Consider the following 21,474-nt stretch of genomic DNA (forward strand, 5'->3'; position numbering starts at 1 on the left):
ACCCGAATGGGTGTTTCCTGGGTATGACTGTGCTTGATTGGAGCCCTAAAATTCTGTGCCAGAAAGTTGGAAGGAGGTGACTGAAAGACCCCAGAACCCTTGTTAAAAATGATGTTTCTAGTACAAAAGACCACTGTTGTAGCTTCCGGTACAATGTTAACCTTTGCTCTTGCTCCTGATTAATCCCTGTGATTCGGCCCACAAATAATACTATAATTGAATTACACTGTTGACCGTTGAAATTGAACCACATATTGCTTAAGTACATTGCCCTGCATGACCCAGGGCAACTGCCACATATGCTCATTTTGCATCTGGCTTAATTTGTGGGCTGACAGGTTCAGTGGCTGCTCTGGGAGGCCATTTCTGCAGTAGTACAGAGAAGCCCATGGTCAGAACACAGATGGCCACTCATTCCTCTTCACCATAGCAGGGGGTCGTTCATGCAGTCATCTGCAAGCTGTACCCATCGATGAGGAAGAGTTAAAAGGGGCCCGTTTTGTGACAGTTTTAAAAAGAGGTTGCTCTGGGCCTTGCTGTGAACTCTGATTAGTGTCTGGTGTTTCTTTCTTTCTTTCTTTCTTTCTTTCTTTCTTTCTTTCTTTCTTTCTTTCTTTCTTTCTTTCTTTCTTTCTTTTTAAGATTTAGATTTGGGGTAGAGTAAGTTCTGGTCAAGACTGAGATTATTCACTTTGACTGATGAATGGCTGTGGCACTGAAGGCTGCTGATCAGTCCATGCTCTGCACATGCTCAGTTAACTGGTCTGGTCCAGGTCCTCTCTGAGGTAGATCGGCATATAGCAGTCATGAGTAAGGGGGTGGGAGAACCTAACCTTGCCTGCTTCCCACTCAAGATTCAGGTGGAGAGCACTGTGCTCTGATTCTGACCTGGAGACGGTCAGAGTGGAAGTTTGGAGGTGACCAGGGGCCTGAGCTATCAAGACTATCTATCCTTTGTGTAAAGAGGTCGGAATGGCCCATGGTGGCAAGCACTGTTCAACAACCATCGTTTTGATTTTTCCCCTTGCTACAGAGCACTCCTCCCCTCCTTCAGGGCTGCACAGCCTCATTTTCTGTTCTCCGAAAGAGTCTGAGTAAAACTGGAATTCTCACTTGTTCCTTAAATACCTGCTCTAGTTGTAGGTATCAGAACTGACATACAAAACCATGTAGCCTGGTATTTTCTCCTTGAAAGATTTCCTGTTTTTAATGGTTAGAAACAGGTTTTAACTTCTTAGTTGAGTTTTGGCAAGTTGCATTTTTCTAAAAATTTGTGCATTTTACTAAGATCTTTCATTTTGTTAGCATAAGCATGGCTATCATATTTTTTAAAGATCTGCTATACCTGTTGTGTATTCCTAATAGTGCTTCATTATGCCCTCTATTTTTTGATCAGTCTTACCCAGGGTTATCTTTATTATTATTATTTTCAAAGAACTGACTTTGCTGATGACTTTCCATCGTATGTGTGTGGCATGTTTATTATTTATTCTGTAAATACATAAATATGTATATGTATTAGTCCAGGTTGTCCAGAGAAACAAAATCAATAGTGTGTGTGTGTGTGTGTGTGTGTGTGTGTGTGTGCACGTGCGTGCATGTCTGTGTGTATGTGTGCCTGTCCATGTGTGTTTAGAGAAAGAGATCTCTGAGAGAAAGGTTGGTTGACTGATTGATTTTAAGGAATTGACTCACCTGATTATGAGAGCTAGCAAGTTCAGTCTCTCCAGGATAGGCCAGCAGGCCAGAGACCCAGGGAAGAGCCAATGTTGCAGTTCCAGACTGCAGGCCAGCTGCTGGCAGAATTCCTTCTTCTTCCAGGGAGATCTGTCCTTTTCCGTTATGACCTTTCACCAATTTGATGTTATGGAGAGCAATCTGCATTAGATACAACCTACTAGTTTCAATGTTAATCTTGGCTAAAAAATACCTTCACAAACATCTAGACTAAGGTTTGGCCAAATACTGGGGTACTCTGGCCTAGCCAAGTTGACACATGAAATTAACCACCACAGTATATGTGAATAAATATGCATTCTGTATCTATACTTAATATATATTCATATTTAACTTACTTGAATGGTTTTTGTCATTTTCTTCTCTGCTTACCTAAATGTATCTATTCTCTTTTAGAAACCAAATTAAGGAGCATCTGGGTGGCTTAGTTGGTTAAGCATCCAACTTTGGCTCAGGTCATGATCTGGTGGTTCTTGCGTTTGAGCCCTGCATCGGGCTCTGTGCTGACAGCTCAGAGCCTGGAACCTGCTTCAGATTCTGTGTCTCCCTCTCTCTCTGCCCCTCCCCCCCCTCTCTTTTATTTATTTATTTTTTAATTTATTTTTGGGACAGAGAGAGACAGAGCATGAACGGGGGAGGGGCAGACTGCGCCACCCAGGCGCCCCTCCCCCCTTCTCAAAAATAAATAAAACATTAAAAAAATTTTTAACCGAATTAAAAAACCAATCAATAATAATATGTTTTCAATTGACTGCTAACTTCCATGTGTTGTGGTTAAGTGGTCTCTAATACTTATTCTTTGGAATTTATTGATACTTGCTTTGTGGCCTTGATTAGAGCACTGTCAGCTTTCATTAATGTCCCATGTGTTCTGGAAAGGTGTGTACATTCTCCCAATTGTCAGGTGCAATGTTCTGTATTTGTTCATTACATCCACTTTGTTTAAATCTTTGCTATCATTACAGATTGTTTTGGTCTGCTTGATCTCATCAGTTTCTTAGAAATACATATTAAAATTCTACTAAGTGGTGGATTTTGTCTCCCTATAATTCTGAGTATTTTGCCTTATATTTTGAAGCTGTGTTTTGTATTATATGAATACACTTTTAGAGTTCTACCTTCCCAGTGAACACTTTTATCAGCATAAAGTAACACTTTTCATCTCTAGCAATGTTTTTTGTCTTGAAGAGTATTTTTTCTCATGTTAATCTGTCCATTCCAACTTTGTTTTGGTTTTTCTTGGTATTATATTGGTATTGACCTTCTTCCATCCTTTTTCAGTATCAAGCTTTCAGTGTGCTTTTGTTTTAGATATATCTTTTGCCAATGGGATATAGGTATCCTTTTACTTTTTAACCAGTTTAACAATACCTGTCTTTCAACCAGCCGATGTCGTCTGTATACATTTATTTTGATGATTAATTCATCTGACCATTTTTCAACGATCTTATTGTCTGATTTCTACTTGTCTCACACTTTCTGGGCTTCACTCACCCCCCTCTTTTTTTTTTTTTAAACGTCAAATTATTTGTATGTGTTCTTATTCCAGATTCCAGGCCCAGTTTCCTTCTGCAGGGTAGGCTTCTCTACTTTACTGAAGGTGTTGCCCTTTTGTATCCTGGCTTCGTGCAGAGGTCTCCCATCTGACCTCTCCCTTGGATCAGGCCTAAACTTTGTCTCCTGTCCCCCCAAGTGGTCTGTGGCCCAGGTGTTAGACTGTCAGGGAACCGGCAGTGGCATACTGGATAAACACCAGTTCAGATGCTCTCTTTCCCTTGAGGTTCTGAGCTCTGAAGATTTCCTTCAGTTTAGCTGCTTAAAAAGGTGTGTGCACATGGGTTTTTGAATTTTGGGGTGTCCTTCGAGGGTTTTCTCTGTACAACTAGTCTGCCACTGCCGGCCCCTTGGCTGCTGTGATGCTGTCCTTTTTTGGCTCACCATCCCCTTCTGCCATCTTCAGAGCGAGTGGTGACAGGTCGAGTCCTCAGGTCGTGTCCCTCTGACCCAGTCATCTGTGTCCCTCTTCTTATTTAACTGGAAACCTGTATCTCCCCCTCCTTTTCACCCATTTTGCCCAGTCCCCAAACCCCCTTACCTCTAGCAACCATCAGTTCTCTGTATTTGTAGGTCTGATTCTGCTTTTTGTTTATTCATTTGTGTGGTTTATTTTCAGATTTCACATGTGAGTGAAATCATATGGTATTAGTCTTTCTCAGTCTGACTTATTTCATTTAGGATAATGCCCTCTAGGTCCATCCATGTTGTCGCAAATGGCATGATCTCACCCCTTTTTATGGCTGTGTAATATTCCTTTATACATGTCACATTTTCCTTATCCATTCATCTATCCATGGACACATAGGTTGCTTCTGTATTTTGGTTATTGTGAATAATGCTGTAATAAACACAGGGGTACGTGTACCTTTTTGAATTAGTGTCTTTGTTTCTTTGGGTAAATACCCAGTAGTGGAATTCCTGAATCGTATGGTAATTCTATTTTTAATTTTTTGAGGAAATTCCATACTGTTTTCCACAATGGCTGCAGCAGTTTACATTCCCACCAATAGTATATGAGGGTTCCTTTTTCTCCACATCTTCGCCAATACTTATTATTTCTTGTCTTTTTTATTTTAGTCATTCTAATAAGTATGTGGTCAGTTTGAGGGGAAAAATATTTCGTATGTGCTTGAACACGGTGTGCCATCTCTCATTGTTTGGGACAGAGTTCTTTGTCCTTTGTTGTTCTATTGTATCACTTCATTTTTTATTTCCTGTTTAGCTCTGCTTGATCTGTCATTTCCTAGGTTAGATGGTCACAACATGCTCTCTTTTTTACACACCATGGGATTTGGTTTTTAAAATTTGTGTTTGAGATTCGTGTGTCCAAGTTCCTCAGTGAGAAGGCCTGGAATCCCCTACATTGTGCTCAGGACTGCTGAGCTGTATGGTTCCTGGGGCGCCATGTACACTCTGGACTACAGGTTGTGCTGGCAAGTTCTCTGTATTATATAAGCTGGGAGCAGTCCCTTCCAACACTCAAACAAAATAGAGCAGAATTTTTCACTTCTTGAAAGTTTGATAGAACTTACTTGTAAAAACACTCGGCCTGAAATGTTCTTTGGAAAAGAAATTTAAATTATGGTTCAAATGCTTCAAATTATAGTTTAAATTATTTATTTTACAGGACTATTCAGATGATTTTTTATTTGTTTTTATCATTTTATCCAGTTAATGTGTGTGTGTGTGTGTATGTGTGTGTGTGTGTGTGTGTGTGTGTGTGTGTGTGTGTGTGTATGTGTGTCTTAAATTTGTTTTTGGTTTTGTCTTGCTGGCCTTTGTTGTTGTTTTTAATCTCTGCTAGAAAGTTAAATGTCTATTACTATTCTTTTAAGGCTCATACTTATATATTTAACATGCCTCCTTACCATGAAGGCTGAAGATAAATATCTTTAAAGAAGAGTAATGCTTCATCATTAATACATGACTCTTAGAACGCTTTGATTTCTATCAGTGCCCCATTGTCCACATTATTTTTGTGCAGAGTTCTAATGTCATCTTAATCCATATCCTCCAAATTATTATGTTTTTTAATTGGCAGTGTTTATTCTGTTTAACAAATAATTTTAACACAGTTGGTTCTTTCATCCCACACTTTTTGCTTGCCATAGTTTCTTTCTTCATGAAGTAGATCCTTTAAAATTAATTCAGTAATAAATTGCATGAGTCATCATCTGAAAAATGTACTCTTTTTATTCTCTTTTAAAAGTTTATTTATTTTGAGAAAGAGAGAGAAAGAGCAGGCGCGTGTGTGCACTAGCAGGGGAGGGGCAGAGAGAGAGGGAGAGAATCCCAAGCAGGCTCTGTGCTGTCAGCGCAGAGCCCATCCTTATTTTATTCTTAATCTTGAGTGACAGGTTTTCTAGAAGTTGTAGATGAGGGACGCCTGCGTGTCTCAGTCAGTTAAGTGTCTGACTTCGGTTAAATGTCTGACTTCAGTTCAGATCATGATCTCCCAGGTTTTGAGTTTGAGCCCTGTGTTGGGCTCTGTGCTGACAGCTTGGAGCTTGGAGCCTGCTTTGGATTCTGTGTCTCCCTCTCTATCTGCCCCTCCCCTGCTCACACTCTGTCTGTCTCTCTCTCTCTCTCAAAAATAAATAAGCATTAAAAAAAAGAAGTTGTCGATGATATTTTATGGTCATTGATCATATATATAATGAAATATTACTCAGCCATAAAAAGAATGAAATCTTGCCATTTGCAACAACATGGATGTATCTAAGGAGTATAATGCTAAGTGAAATAAGTCATTCAGAGAAGTATGTTAACTATACTGAAATTACAATTTTTCTAAATTGTAAATATATACATGTGAATAAATATATACATGTGTGTATATATATATATATACACACACGTATATACATATATATGTGTATATATCTATCTATATATATATACACACACGTATATACATATATATGTGTATATATCTCACATCTTCTTTATCCTTTCATCTATTGAGGGATACTTGGGCTGATTCCCTAATTTGGCTATTGCAAATAATATTGCAAAAAACATAGGACTGCATATGTCTTTTTGAATTAGTGTTTTCATAGTCTTTGGGTAAATACCCAGTAGTGGAATTACTGAACCATATGGTAATTCTATTTTTAATTTTTTGAAATGCCTCCATACTGTTTTTCCATAATGGCTATACCAGTTTGCAATCCTATCAGCATTGCATGAGAGTTCCTTTTTCTTCACATCCTCACCAACACCTGTTGGTTCTTATGTTTTTCATTTTAGCCATTCTGACCAGTGTGAGGTGGTATCTCAGTGTGGTTTTGATTTACATTTCCCTAATGATGAGCAATGTTCAGCATCTTTTCATGTGTCTGTTTGGCCATCTGGATGTCTTTGAAGGTCTGTTCACGTCTTCTGCCCATTCTTTAATTGGATTATTTGGGCATCTTTTGGTGTTAAGTTGTGTGCAAACATCTTCTCCCATTCAAAAGGTTGTCTTTTAGTTCTGTTGATTGTTTCCTTTGCTGCGCGGAAGCTATTTATTTGTTTGTTTGTTTATTTAAGAGAGCAAGTGGGGAGGGGTAGAGAGAGCGGGGTGAAAGAGAATCCCAAGCAGGCTTCACGCCGACAGCGCAGAGCCTGATGTGGGGCTCAAACTCAAGAACTGCGAGACCGTGACCTGAGCCGAAACTAAGTTTTGGATAGTTAACCAACTGAGCTACCCAGGTGCCCCAGAGGCTTTTTATTTTGATGAAGTCCCAATAGTTTATTTTTGCTTTTGTTTCCTTGCATCTGGAGACATATCTAGAAAACTGTGTCTATGACTTATGTCAAAGAGGTTACTGCCAGTGTTCTCCTCTAGGAATTTTATGGTTTCAGGTCTCACATTTAGGTCCTTAATCCAATTTTGAGTTTATTTTTGTGGTATAAGAAAGTGGTCCAGTTTCATTGTTTTGCATGTAGCTGTCCAATTTTCTCAGCACCATTTGTTAAAGAGACTGTCTTTTTCCCGTTGTATATTTTTATCTCCTTTGTCATAGACTAATTGGCCATATCATCATGGGTTTATTTCTGGGCTCTCCATTCTGTTCTATTGATCAATGTGTCTATTTTACTGCCGGTACCATACTGTTTTGAGTATTGCAGCTTTGTAGTATAACTTGAAATCTGGGATTGTAATACCTCCAGTTTTGTTCTTTTTCAAGATCACTTTGGCTATTTGGGGTCTTTTGTGGTTCCACACAAATCTAGGGATTATTCCAGTTTTGTGAAAAATGCTATTGGTATTTTGATAGGGATTGCATTAAATCTGTAGATTGCTACAAGTATTTTAACAATACTTGTTCTTCCAATCAATGAGCATGGAATATCTTTCCATTTGTTTGTGGTTTCCTCAATTGTTTTCATCAGTGTTCTATAGTTTTCAGAATACAGGTCTTTCACCTCCTTGGTTGAGTTTATTCCTAAGTATTTTATTTTTGGTGCACTTGTAAATAGGATTCTTTTCTTAATTTCTTTCTGCTGCTTCATTTTTTGTATGTAGAAATGCAACAGATTTCTGTATATTGATTTTGTATCGTACAACCTTATTGAATTCACTTATCAGTTCTAGTAGTTTTGGGTGGAGTTTTTCAGGTATTTTATATAGAGTTTCATGCCACCTGCAAATAAGATAGTTTTACTTCTTAGTTACCAATTTGGATTCCTTTGTTTCTTTTTGTTGTCTGATCACTATTGCTAGGACTTCCAGTAGTATGTTGAATAAAAGTGGTGAGAGGGGACATTCCTGTCTTGCTGCTAATCTTCAGGGGAAAGCTCTCAGTTTTTCACTATTAGGTATGATATTAGCTGTCGGTTTTTCATATATGGCCTTTATTATGTTGAGATCTATTCTCTTTAAAACTACTTTGTTGAGGGTTTTTATCATGAAGGAATGTTGTACTTTGGAAAATGCTTTTTATGAGATGATCATGTGGTTTTTATCCTTTCTCTTATTGATGTCATGCATCATGTTACTTAATTTGTGAACATTGAACCACCTTTGTATCCTAGGAATAAATCCCCCTTGATCGTGGTGAACGATTTTTTTAATCTATTGTTGGATTCAGTTTGCTAATATTTTATTGAGGATTTTTGCATCTGTGTTCATCAGAAATATTGGCCTGTAGTTCTTTTTTTGTAGTGTCTTTATCTTGTTTTGGTATTAGAGTAATGCTGGTCTCATAGAATGAATTTGGAAGTTTTCCTTCCTCTTCTGTTTTTTGAAATAGCTTAAGAATAGGTATTAATTCTTCTGTAAGTGTTTGGTAGAATTTACTTGTGAAGCTGTCTGGTCCTGGATTTTTCTTTGTTGGGAATTTTGTTGTTGTTGGGAGTTTCTTTGACTGTTGATTCAATTCCATTGCTGGTAATCAGTCTGTTCAAATTTTCTATTTATTCCTGATTCAGTTTTTGGTGGTATGCCCTTAAGAATTTATCCATTTCTTCTAGATTGTCCAGTTTGTTGGCATATAATTTTTCATACTATGCTCTTATAATCCATTATATTTCTTTTGTGTTGGTTGTTATTTTTCCTCTTTCATTTATGATTTTGTTTGTTTGAGCCCTGTCTCTATTTTTTTCTTTTTCTTATTTTTGCTCAGTCTGGCTAAAGGTTTATTAATATTGTTGATTTTTTTCAAAGAACCAGCTTCTGGTTTCATTGATCTATTCTATTGTTTTTTTAGTTTCTATTTTGTTTATTTCTCCTTTAATCTTATTATTTCCTTCCTTCTACTGGCTTTGGGTTTTGTTCTTTTTCTAGCTCCTCTAGGTGAAGGTTAGGTTGTTTATTTGGGATTTTTCTTCTGTCTTGATGTGTCCTGTATTGCTATAAACTTCCTTGTTAGAACAGCTTTTACTACGTCCCAAAGATTTTGGACCACTGTATTTTCATTTTAATTTGTCTCTATGTCTTATTTTATTTCCTCTTGATTTCCTGGTTGACCCATTAATTGTTTAGTAGCATGTTATTTAACTTCCATGTATTTGTGTTCTTCTCAGACTTTTTCTTGTGGCTCATTTCTAGTTTCATAGTGTTATGGTTGGAAAAGATGCACTGTGTGACTTTAGTGTTTTTGAAATTGTTGAGACTTGTCTTTTGGCCTAATACGTGACCTATTCTGGAGAATATTCCATGTGCATTTAAAAAGAATGTGCATTCTGCTGTTTTAAGATGGGATGTTCTGAATAAATTTGCTAGCTCCATCTGGTCCAAAATGTCATTCAAAGCCACTGTTTTCTTGTTGATTTTCTGCTTGGATGATTTATCCATTGATGTAAGTGAGATGTTAAAGTTCCCTACTATTATTGTATTGTTATCAATTACTCCTTTTATGTTTTTTTACTAGATGCTTTATGTATTTTGGTGCTCCCATGTTAAGTGCATCAATATTTATAGCTGTTATATCTTGTTGGATTATTCCCTTTATGATTATATAGTGTCCTTTTCCTCTTGTTACACTCTTTGTTTTAGTCTATTTTCTCCAATATAAGTATTGCTACTAAGACTTTCTTTTCACCTCCATTTGCATGATAAATGCTTTTTGTATCCCTTCATTTTCAATCTGCATGTGTCTTTAGGTCTGAAATGAGTCTCTTATAGGCAGCATATAGATGGGTCTTGTTTTGTTTTGTTTTTTATCCATTCTGTCACCTTATGTCATTTGTTTGGAGCGGTTAGCTCCAAACATTTACATTCAAAATAATTATTGATAGGTATGTATTTATTGCCATTTTGTTACTCGTTTTATGGATGTTTTTATATTTCTTCTGTGTTCCTTTCTTGCTCTTTTCTTTCAAGGTTTGCTGGCTTTTTTTACTGATATACTTGAATTGCTTTCTCTATTTTTTAGCATACCTGTTACCAGTTTTTGTTTTGTGGTTAACATTTTACACATATAACAGTCTACATTAAGTTGATGGCTGCTTACATTTGAACCCATTAAAAGATCATTTTTAAAAATTTGATCTTTCACATATGTATTTCTGAACTGTGTGACATACATACTTTGTATAAGTGAAGTAGGACTGATTGTTACTGCAGCCGAACAGGCTAAAAGATCAGTAGCTTGAAACAGCAAAGTTTGTTTCTTGTTCATACTTTAAGTTCCCTCCAGATCTGCTGAGGGCTCTGGTCCATGTCATCATCCTTCTTGGACATGGGCTGATTCACTCTCTACCATTACCGGAGGCCAGAGCAGGTGGAAGAGATATGGGGAATTATGTACTGGTCCTTAAAAACTTTCATGTTTATTGGCCAAGGGAAGTCATGTGGCCATAAGTAAACAAGGCGCAGACATGTAATCCCGCTGTGAGCCCAAGTAGAGGAGAACCAAAACATCTATAAATAACCCTAATTATTACCACAGACCTTCTTACTTGCTTTTGGAAGTGATCATTAAAAGGCTTTCAATAAAATCCTATGCTTGCATTTTACATGGTCTTATTTCCTCTAATAATTACTAAATCTGTATTAAGCTTTAGTTTTGCCTCTTTAAATGAAAAATTACCAGGTGACCTCCCTAAACATCAAAATTTAGTATTCATTGTGGTGATTTGTGTAGGTTTCAGGTTTCTTAGATGGTTTCAACTTAGGCTGCACATTAAAATCACCTAAGGAGCTTTTTATTATTCCAAATCACATCTTAGACCAATTAGAACTTCTGGAGGTAGGACCCAGGCATCTATAGTTTGTAAAACTCACTATGCATATAAAATGGAAAACCTTTGTGCTAATCTATCTTCCCCAAAGAGTGCTTTGTTGTTCAAAATAAAGTAAGTGCCCCCAAAGAGAAGCTTTATTAGGGTTTGAGTATAAGGTGAATTGCTCTTTTCTGAGAAGTAATTTGGGAAATAACACCTTGTCTCTTTTCTATGTTGTGTGATATGTTATGTTATTGTCTCTTTTATATTGCTCTGTTACCCTCAAGTATGAAGGCATATATTTTCTTCTTTGTTGTAGCTTGTAGTTCTATTCTGATTTGTTTCCCCCTGTGGTTGTAATTTTTCCATAGGAGCTAATTATCTGAAGGGAATGCGTGGAGTATGGAATTGAGTCTTCTTCTAGACAATTGTTGCCTTTGTTAATGCTAGGCCTTAGGAGTTTCACCATTCTGGGCCATTTTGTGAGCCTGTATGTTGATATAAATTGCAAAAAAAAAAAATACAGGGATTTAAGTCTTTTATGTATACATACACCACATCCAAAAATAGTCACAGATACACACACCCACACACACACCCCTTGAATGGTAGGGAAGAATCCCAAGGCTTTAGGGCAGAGAGGGGGCCCAGAGAAAGGAAGAGACTTGTCCAAGACCACAGAGTGACCTAAAGTTAATGAAAATCTTGGTCTCTTCACCTACCCATGGCCTGACTGGCCTGACTTATCCTCTGTTTATAAAGGTATCTGTGTTGGAGCATGTCTGGGATGATCAGGGATTACTCAGTGAATTGGAGACTGGGGGATCTTCCTCTGCTCGGTCCATTTTCTTCCCTGAGGTTGGCTGTGGCCCTTCATAGTCAACTCTCCATCAGATTTGTAGGGCCTAGAAACTGCTGATCATACACTAGAGTGTGGGTAATCTGCAGTTTCCCAGCTCCCCAGAGCCATGAACTTGTTTGTGGATTGTGACCCACAATTCCCTCTATCCTGTGCTTTCAGAAAGCAAACCAGCAATCAAATAGTAATTGTTTCCTTCTGTGTGGATTTTTCCTTGCAAAAACTGCCGTGGCAACTAGGAAGCTGGCTCTTAGCGGGGTGGAGGGACCTAGATTTAGACGTCAGGCCTGCCCGTAACTGTGGATGTGGTGGCCCTATTGCCCATATTTTCCAGCAGAGCCCTGCATTCCAAGTATTTTATCCTGTTGGCCTTACAAACAATCCAAATGTCCTAGAAATTCCACTATCGACACCACATTTTCTAAAGTGTTTTTTATTGCTGAAAAAAGCACAGAAATCCTTTGTCAGACTGTGTCACCCCAGTCTTTGGTTTGAAAAATAGACTACTGTGTTTATGCAAAGAAGACTTTTTGTTTGTTTGTTTGTTTAAATGGTGAGGTTTACAAAGGCAAAAACAGCCCCTGTTTAGGACACTTGAAATTAGAAAGAGCTGACCCAGTCTGAGCTCTCTTCCTCTTAGCTGTTCCTCCAAGCATGTGTGCATGTAGTCAGATGCCCCTTCGACATCTGCAGGGCAGGGGCCGTGATGGCAGGATGTCGGACAACTGTGGCAGGGACCCTGCCGTCAGAGTTTCATGGTCCATAATAGGGAGGATGAGATATGGATTCATCGTAACTAGTGCAGCTTTAAAGTGTGAGTACGTTAGGGGATGTTGAGGTCCCCCAAGTGGGAAAATCCAGAAAGATTCCGATTCACTAAACCTCATCAGAGCTGAGACTGGCAGTCTACGGCATTGTATTGCACAGAGTGTGTCACTGGGCCAGGCTAGAGTCAGGAATCACTGTGGGAGGAGTGGAGAGGAGAGGAGAGGAATACATATACAGGGAGGAGAGGAATTTTTGGTGCCATCTGTGCAGATAGCCCTACCACATTAACTTAAACTGATGGATCTAAAAGCTGACGAATAGCAGCTCATTGTTTTAGCCAGTGTGTTTCAGGTCACTGGGAAGGGCCGGCTGTGTTCTCCCAGTTGTCTAGGGGTGTGAGCTTCTGTACATCATTCTCCTTGGACAAGTTGTTCACCTCAGTCCGGTCTCTTCCTGCCATGCCGTGCCCAGGATGGAAGATGGTTACTGCCGAGTTTACTTTGAGAATGATTCTGCTGAGGCAGAAGTGATTTTCTAGTGATCTTCTTATCCAATCTTCTTTCCCCTATCTCTTCTCTCTTTGCTCTTTACCAGTTCCTTGCCCATGGCATCCACCCTTCTTACCAAAGTTCCTGACTCTCTTTCGTTCCAGGCACTAAAACAGGTGCAGATATCGGTGACAGTAGCTGCGAGCCTGCACTGGCCTCTCCGGCCTCCCACACGAACCCTTTCCCAGTGCTCCATCTCATTGAGGACTTGAGACTGGCACTGGAGATGCTGGAGCATCCTCAGGAGAGAGCAGCCCTCCTGAGCCAGATCCCGGGCCCCACAGCTGCCTACATAAAGGAGAGCTTGGTGAGTGGGCCCCTGGCCTGTTTGGGAAACCACTGGGAAACATAACCACACAACCACGAGGCCTACAGCATGCCACACTGCCTGGGACTATTGCCTCATCTGTGCACTTTGCAGCCTCTTCCTGCTTCCCATCCAGCTTTGGCCAGCCCCCACTGGGTGGTCCTTTCCAGCAGGAAAGGCCCACGCAAGCAGCTTAAGCAAGGAGAGCCCAGGCAAGCAGCTTAAGCCACACAGTCAGGCTGCCTGTGTGCTCCCGTCATGCTCCCTGAGAAGGGGGAGATCTGGGGTCAAAGGAGAGCAAGCATGAGCGTTTTTCCAGGCAGGATTACATGTACAACATGCCGAGTTATAATCCCCAGCTGGGGTCTCTACACTTGGTCGTGCCCCCCACTCCTTGTTTCTTGCAATAGAACCTTGTCACCTCACCCACTCCTTCACTGCTGCCCTTGCTCTTCAGACCTCTTTTCCCTGGTGCATTCTGTCCCGAGTGGGATGCAGGTTTCCTAACTCCCCTTCTGCTCTCTCTGGATCAAGGCTGTACACCTGCTAGTCTCTAAGGGAAGGAGACAAGTAACCAAAGCTGTAAATATATGACTTTGGTTACCTATCTCCTTCCCCATGGAGACCAGCTGGTCTACCTTAAGAGCTGATGATATTTAGGAATGGGTAAGGTGAGGAGCTTGCCTGCTGAAGAGGTGTGGAAACTGCAACCATTCCAGGGCAGAAAGGAGGAAATGGAAGCTTGAGGGAGCATGTGATTGCCTAAGCTGAAGCTGAAGCCAAAATGCAGTCTTCTAAAGCTGGAGTCCTGCAGACTGATCCAAAATGGGAAAATATGCACAGAAGGGGGAAGGCAGGAATGGGACCACTTTACTGGGAGGGGGAGGTTGATGTTGGAAATGCAGGAGGTTGAGACATCCTTGTCCAGAGGCTAAGTCACTTGCCCTTAGACAGGTTGCATCCCAGATGTCCTAGCTGACATTTTTTCTTCTTTTTTTTTTGAGGGGAGGAAAAAGTTCGTTTTACATAACTGAATGGAAAATGATTCATGAAATAGTAGATAAAGTTTAATACGGTCTCGTGCGCCCTGAAGGAAGCGGTGCCCGATTTGGAGGGGTGGTTGCTATGTCCAGATAGTCTCCTATTTGGAACTTCTGCGACTGCAGTGTCATGGAGTCATCAGTCCCCTTCCTCCCGGACATGGTGCTGCCAGTCTGCTTTCCTTGATAGCCAGGCTATTTTAGGATCTGTAAAAACAATTGCAAAACTGAAGTGTGTGCCCTCCTTTCTAGCTTCTGGGTAGACCTCTACTAAATTAGTCGGTTCTTTCAAAGTTGCATCCATACAAGTGTAGATGTGCAGTTCGCTGGACGGTACGTTTCTGCGGGGGAATTCGTCTCTTTGGTGGTGGCCGCCGTTATTGGTGGTGACAACACACGGTGGCGGTGGGCACATTGTCGATACAGTCTCATACACGTGCCTTCCTCTGAACACTGAAGAATTCGTTATATTCATATGTGTTACTCAAGATTTTCGTTACGTAGGCTGCCTGCCTGGTGTCCTGTATCATACCTACACCAGTGTGGTAGGAAGAGTAGTGGCCTCCCAAAGACATCTTTGTGCTAATTGCCAGAAGCGGTGAATATTACCTTCCATGACAAAGGAGAAGGTAGCAGATGGAATTAATGTGGTTAATCAGCAGAGTTTAACAGTTTAACAAAGAGCAAGCAGTGTGGATTGTACAGGTGAGCCCAATGTAGTCACTGGCGTCCTTATAAGTGGAAGGAGGCAGCAGAAGAGTCTGTGTGGGAGCGGCATGAGCCGACCTTTCTAGGTGGGAGCAGCGTCAGGAGCCAAGGGACGCAGGTAGGGGCTGGGGGCTGGCAAGGTGGCCTCTCCCCTAGAGCCTCCAGCACGGAAAGCATTCCCACCAGCACCTTGCTTTAGCCCAGTGAGCCCCGCTTGGGACTTCTGACCTCAAGAAATGTAAGGCAGTATGTTTGTCTTGGTAGAAGCCACAAGGTTTGTAGTAATTTGTTAAGGCAGCAATAGAAACTACAGCCAGGTGCTGCCTGGAAGAGGGTGAGAAAGGCTGTGCGATGGCTTGTGGGTGGGCCTGTTACCATCTAGCTTTGTGGATTGCCTCGTGTTGTCCCCAAAGGAAGATAGTCCTTGGTGGGCTCTCAGACTTGTGCCACTACCGGACAGAAGGCCACACCTGCTCCTCCACTCACCCTTTCCAGCCCGTGGTCAGTCAGGAGTTGCAGGGGGCTTTGGGAGTTTGGTTCCTCCTGTCCCAGGGCAGAAGGGTCTCTGCCTCCCTCAAGTTCCACCAGGAATTCTGGATGTTCCTGAACTTCTGGCCCTAGAGATTGTGCCTGGCTTCTCTCCAGTCCCCTCTGACCATCTTTGCCTACTTTTCCCCGGGTTTGGTCACCCATCTCTCCCTCTGTTCCCACTAGCCTGACTCTAGCTGCCATGTTTAAGGGGAACTTTATGACGCCTCAAGAGAGTTACTGGTCCTTAGCCCCTCCATCTGAAACCCTTGGGCCCAGATGCATTTTAGAAGTCAGGACTTATTAAACTTTAGAAGGGTAAGACGGTGTATATCTGCTGTATAACCTATTCTATCTCTAGCAGATATGGAGCAGGAACACATTAACATTTCTTCAGCGAAACTCCTGAATGTCCACATGAAGTGGGATAAAGAAAGACTGTAAATATTTTGCTAGTTCAGTTCCAGTTAGACTGCCAAATAATGGCACCAACATTATCTTTTTAAAAACAAACCTCTTGGTTTTCAGAGCTGTTGGGGTTTCAGAATTGTAGGTAAGGGATGGTGAGCTTCTACGTGGAATGTTTCAGTGTTGAAAGCAAAACTTAAAACCAAATGTTGGTTGTCGGATATCACTGCCACAATTCTCCTAAAGTCCCTGTTGACTCTTTCTGTCCCTGGGCTGTCCTGTCACCATGTGCCTGGGGCCCCTTGGAAACTCCCAAACAGCCTTCTCCACGGTTTCCTGAACCCCTTGCTTGCATCAGGCTGCGGGGTAGTTGAGCATCTTGTTTTAAATGCCCCTTCTCAACTTGCCCAGGACCTTACCATCACATAACCAAGAGATTCATTGGAGTGTCTTCCCCAGGAAAGTCCAGTCTTCCCAAAGTACAGAAAATAGCTCTTGGTTCTTTTCTTCACTGTATAGTTTACAATGATTATGTACTTTGTATGGATGTGCCTGAATTTATGTGGCCATTTCTCTAATATTAACATTTAGGTTATTTTTAATCTTTCACTAATATATAGCTCTGCTGCAGAGAATGTCCAGGAACATTTTTTACCTCTAGATATTTCCTTAAGATAGAGTCCTAAAGGTGGAACTAAAGTAAACAGACACAATACAAGATACTCCATTAAACTTGAATTGGAGATAAACAATGGATAATTCTTAATAAGTATGTCCTATGCAGTTTGCTAAATCTGGCAACTCTAATCCAAGGGTATTAATATCTTTAAGCCTTTGACACATTCTTCCCAAACCACTTTTCAGCAAGATTTTGCTCATTTATATTTTCACTGGCAGGGCTTGAGGTACATCCTGATCAACAACAATCACTAAGATTTAAAAACCAACTGAACTAATTTCTTAGGAAAAAGTGTTTTTTTACCACTTTGCATTTCTTTGCTTAGTGGAAGGCTAAACATTTTATATTTATTAGTATTCTTTTGTATGGTATCCAAAGTTCTGATCTCCTACCCCTATCTGGAAAAATTCATTTTCCATTTATGCATATTTATATACCCAGTATTTTCCTGATGTATGTAAATTATAAAACATAGCCCCATATAAAGATTTTTAAAGGACAGGTTGAAAAATAGTTCTAATATTTTCTTGCCAACACCCCGGAGTTCACCTTGGATCTCCCTACCCTACCCTCATCTATTCATATTCTATGTTCTTCTCCCCTCTCCCCTTGAGGATTTTAGTGCTTTTCTTATATATTAACCGTTTTAAGAGCGGTCATTTTTTGGCATTTTTCTTACTTTGTTTTTAAAATGTTGTTTGTGTTGCTTTTTGAGACAAAACTTTAAAAGGGTTGTAATTATCAATCTTTCCTGCTTGGGTTTCTTGTTTTTCTTTTATCCCTGGAAAGGCCTTTTTTAACCTTGGATCAAATAATACTCACCTGTATCCTCCTCCAGTAAGTTCATGGTTTGATTTGTGTCTTAGAGTTCACTTGAATTCACCTGCAATATTTCTTAATGTGTGGTGTGAAATAGGATTCTAACTTCGATAACTTACTAAAAAGGATTCTTAAATATTTCTGATCCAAAGACAGTCGACATGGTTATCAGTTTTTCAAGATGTGTTGCTGAAAACCACTTATATTAAGATCTATAGATCTGTTTTGGGGTTATTGTGGTTGGGGGAATGCCTGCCTTTGAAGAGAGTTTTCCTGAAAGTTGTGTTCAGAGTCTTCTACAGTAATTATGGCCCATCAGTAGCTTATGAACGGTGTACTTTCAGGGCAGGTCAGAAGTTCATATAAACATTCCAGGATACCAGCACAGGATGTTAAGTTTTGATTCTGGGCAGAGACCGCCTGTCTGTATATTAGATGTTGCAGACCTAAAGTCTTTTTATAATCTGGGGACACACACATTCTATAGTAGGTCTTCCCTGTGTGGAAATAGAGTCCAAAGTAGTGAACAAACCCACTGGTCCATTTTGGATTGGTTTTAGATGGGTACCATTAGTCAGAAGACTTTGCCATTTAAACTGTGGTCTGTGGACCAGCAACCTTGCCACCCTCTCTGATCGTTTGCTTGCTGCTTTGTGTTTTTATAAAAGGGCAGAAGCCCCGCACCTATACCCATCAAACTATCTCCCAGTGATTCCTAGTCACGTTACAGTTTGAGAAATGCTGCCATAAGCCACAGAGACTTAAATTATTTAAAAGTATGTGTGGCTTAGAATTGGAACTAATAAGGCAGCTTGAAGGGTCAGGCAGTTAGTGCTTATGCCTTGTCATCCAGGATATCTGTGTCCCTTCGTGTTTGTGCTATTCTCTTCTTTAGTCAACTGGCTTTGCCATATGCCTCCATTACTGCCTTGTCATATGTTGTCCTGGATAGTCCATTTCTGCCTCGTGACCTCTCTGGCAGTTGGTGTTGCTTCTCCAGAGAAGTGGCATAAACAGTAAGGAGGTTTATATGTCACTAACAAGATAGGCAGAAGACGGGTGGTTCCAGGATCAAATCAGTGGTTCTGGGATGACCTCAAGGGCTCTGGCTCTTTCCATCTTTCTGCCCCAACATCCTTAGGGGGTTGGTTTTTCCTCAGGGCTATCACCTAACAGTTACAAGATGGCTAGTGCAGCTCCAGGCCACATGTCCAGAGGTAGGATGTGTCCTTTCCTTTTTCCCACTCTCCCCACCCCCCGCCCCGCCAATTAGGAAGGAAAATCTTCTCTGAAGCCCTGCAGCAGACTTCCCATATAGTCCCAAAGTTTGGATCTGTTCACATGTGTAAGCCCTAGCTGCAAGGGAGGCTGGGAAATCAGTATTGGCACATTCATTCACCGTAGTGGTAGGTAGCCTTTGTCCGAAAGGAACTATACTAGGAAGGAGGGGGAATGAATGGCTCTTAGAAAGACAGCCCAGAGCAACTGCCACATGGCCTTTAGATTTGATTTTTATTCTTGTTGACAAATTCTTTTCATGTTTTCTCTCCTGCATTCATTACCCCCCCTTCTTTCTTTCCCACTCTATCCTGCTGTGTGTGTGTGTGTGTGTGTGTGTGTGTGCATGCGTGTGTGAGAACTCCATTTCCTGGAAGAGAGAATCTAATTGGTCTGCTCCTAATTTTTAAGTTTGTTTATTTTGTTTTGAGAGAGTGAGAGTGTGAGCAGGGGAGGGGCAGGGAGAGAGAGAATCCCAAGCAGGCTCCGTGTTGTCAGCACAGAGCCCGATGCGGGGCTCAAACTCACCAAGAGTGACATCATGATGTGAGCCAAAGTCTAGAGTCGGATGCTTAACTGACTGAGTCACCCAGGTGCCCTGGGCTGCTCCTAATTTTGAGCTAAGTTCCCCAGGCCTACAAAGAGATGTTAAGTGCAAAAGAAATGGAAATTAAAGACCTTTCATTTATGCACGGCTGTGGATTAGCTGCCCTTGGGTCACACAAGGGCCAGTTAGCTGTGGTGAGAGGACCATGTGATTAAAAAAAAAAAATGCTCTCCTCTGTACTGTAGACCTTCAGACACCAATGTTGGCACCTGTGCATAAGGAAAACAGGCGCTGAAGAGGCAGAGGTGGATATGGGAGAATGGTTGGTGGTTAGAATAGAAGCAAATAACAGGAATCTGGGCCCTGCCTTTGTCTCAGGTGGAGAAGGTGCCCCTGGTCCTAGTGCATCACAGGCAGCTGTGTTTCTTTATAGTGGGGCTGGTCCTCCCCCTGTCAGTGCTGGCGGGCTGGACAGATAATGATTGGCAGCAGACTCTGCCTAGTGATAGTTATAAACAGGCCAGACTCCTAAAGACCAAGGAGAGCAGACCTGTCCAGGATTCAGTAGTGCTGGGTTATGAGTGAGTTTCCAGAGATTTAGGGTCTAAAACAGGGTCTTCCCTTCCTTGGCAGGCAGTAAATGAGGAAAAGTGGGCTCCAGGCCTAGAAGAGTATATGTGGGGCTCTCTAAGCTGGGGCCCCCCTCTGGGGCTTCAATAAGGAAAGGAACAAAGGGCCCAGATTCCCTTGCCCTGGAAGCAGTATCTGTGTCTCAATTCTGGGCCTATCACTAGAAAGTTGGTAGGGTACCTGGGAGCTTCTGGTAAGGCCCTCTTGTAGGGATAGTGTCCTGGGGTTCAGGGTGAACTGGGGCCTGACCGTCAGAGAAGCTTCTGTGGGGCTGTCCTGTGCTGTGGTACAGCAGAACGATATGACCTTAGGAGATGAAATGTCATCTCACATTGGGTAGATAGGGCCAACCTCAGGGTCTGTACTAGCAGAGAATGAAGCTGAGACTCTGGCTGGAGGGCTGAGGCATCTCTCCTGTGCTGGGAACGGAACTGAGTTCTACCAAGGGGCTCACTCCTTCATTTCCCTGCAGCCACCCCCTCGGCCTGTGGTGAAGTGCTGATGATGCCCTCAGGGAGAGCATGGCCATTTCTGGTCAAGAGCTCCTCATTCCCACCAGATGGTCCTGAAGGCCAGAAAGGAGACCAGTGCTCATCAGTGGCCCTGACCTGACCACAGGAGCTGGTGCCACTATGGGCACTTCCAGGAATCTGGCTATACCTTGAGTGAGGCTTTTCCATGGTCTAGAAGGGGTATCCCTAATCTTCTATACCTGCTTGCCTTGGCTGGGCAGAGGCTGGTTGGGTAGATCCAGGGCTGGACCGGCAGGGTGGAGCCCATAGAGGGTCTGGTCTTCCAGCTTCCAGTGGGGACAGCCAGCTATCGAGGTGGTGACTCTGGTCCCTGGGAAAGGCCCAAGAGCTATCAGAGCCAGCAGGGTCTCCAGATGGAGCAGCTCTGGGTGCTTCTCTAACCGTTCAGTACCTACCCCTCCTCTCCTCTCACAAAGTGCTAGGTCTGTCCTGCTGTTTAATGGCTTTGGATGTGGGTCACAGGAATCCAGGGTAAAGACCTGAGCTTCAGGGGCTCAAGGTGAAGTCTAAGGAAAGGCTGGCAAACCCAGCAGCAGTAGAGTGAGGGCAGGTCAGGGTGAGGGGAGGAGGTGGACAGAGAACCCACAGCAGAACTGTTCTCCAGGCCCAACTAAGGAAGCAGCGTTCACGGAGTGGCTTGGCCATCCAGCAGGAGCCCAGACTTTTCTCCCCAAGGTTACAGGTGTCCTGGTCAGCGTGCTTGGGCAACACTGAACTTGGGTGAGACATCATGGGAGGCAGGAATGAGTCAAGAGGCCAGCACTCTGCCACTTGCATGTGGCTTTGAATGAATCTTTTCCCCTCCTCTGGGACTCTTTCCCTACTGGAAGTGACCACTGCTTTGACAATCTGCCTGCAAGATCTGGCCAAGCATTCCA

The 21,474-nt window shown here is 41.9% G+C and overlaps 1 protein-coding gene across 5 annotated transcripts in view; it reads left to right on the top strand.

Moving 5' to 3' along the window:
* PPFIBP2 (PPFIA binding protein 2) overlaps window positions 1-21,474 on the top strand; it is a 145,705-nt gene that overhangs the window by 36,453 nt on the left and 87,778 nt on the right. For 4 of the 5 annotated variants that reach the window (XM_058688108.1, XM_058688111.1, XM_058688113.1 and 1 more), the window contains exon 3: window positions 13,224-13,426. The exons of the other annotated variant lie outside the window; for it this stretch is intronic. In XM_058688108.1, coding sequence (XP_058544091.1) covers window positions 13,224-13,426 — 203 coding nt within the window. The remainder of the gene's footprint in view (window positions 1-13,223; window positions 13,427-21,474) is intronic. 5 annotated transcript variants of the gene reach the window in all.

Source organism: Neofelis nebulosa, chromosome 10 (assembly GCF_028018385.1).
Source record: "Neofelis nebulosa isolate mNeoNeb1 chromosome 10, mNeoNeb1.pri, whole genome shotgun sequence".
Lineage (NCBI taxonomy): Eukaryota > Metazoa > Chordata > Mammalia > Carnivora > Felidae > Neofelis > Neofelis nebulosa.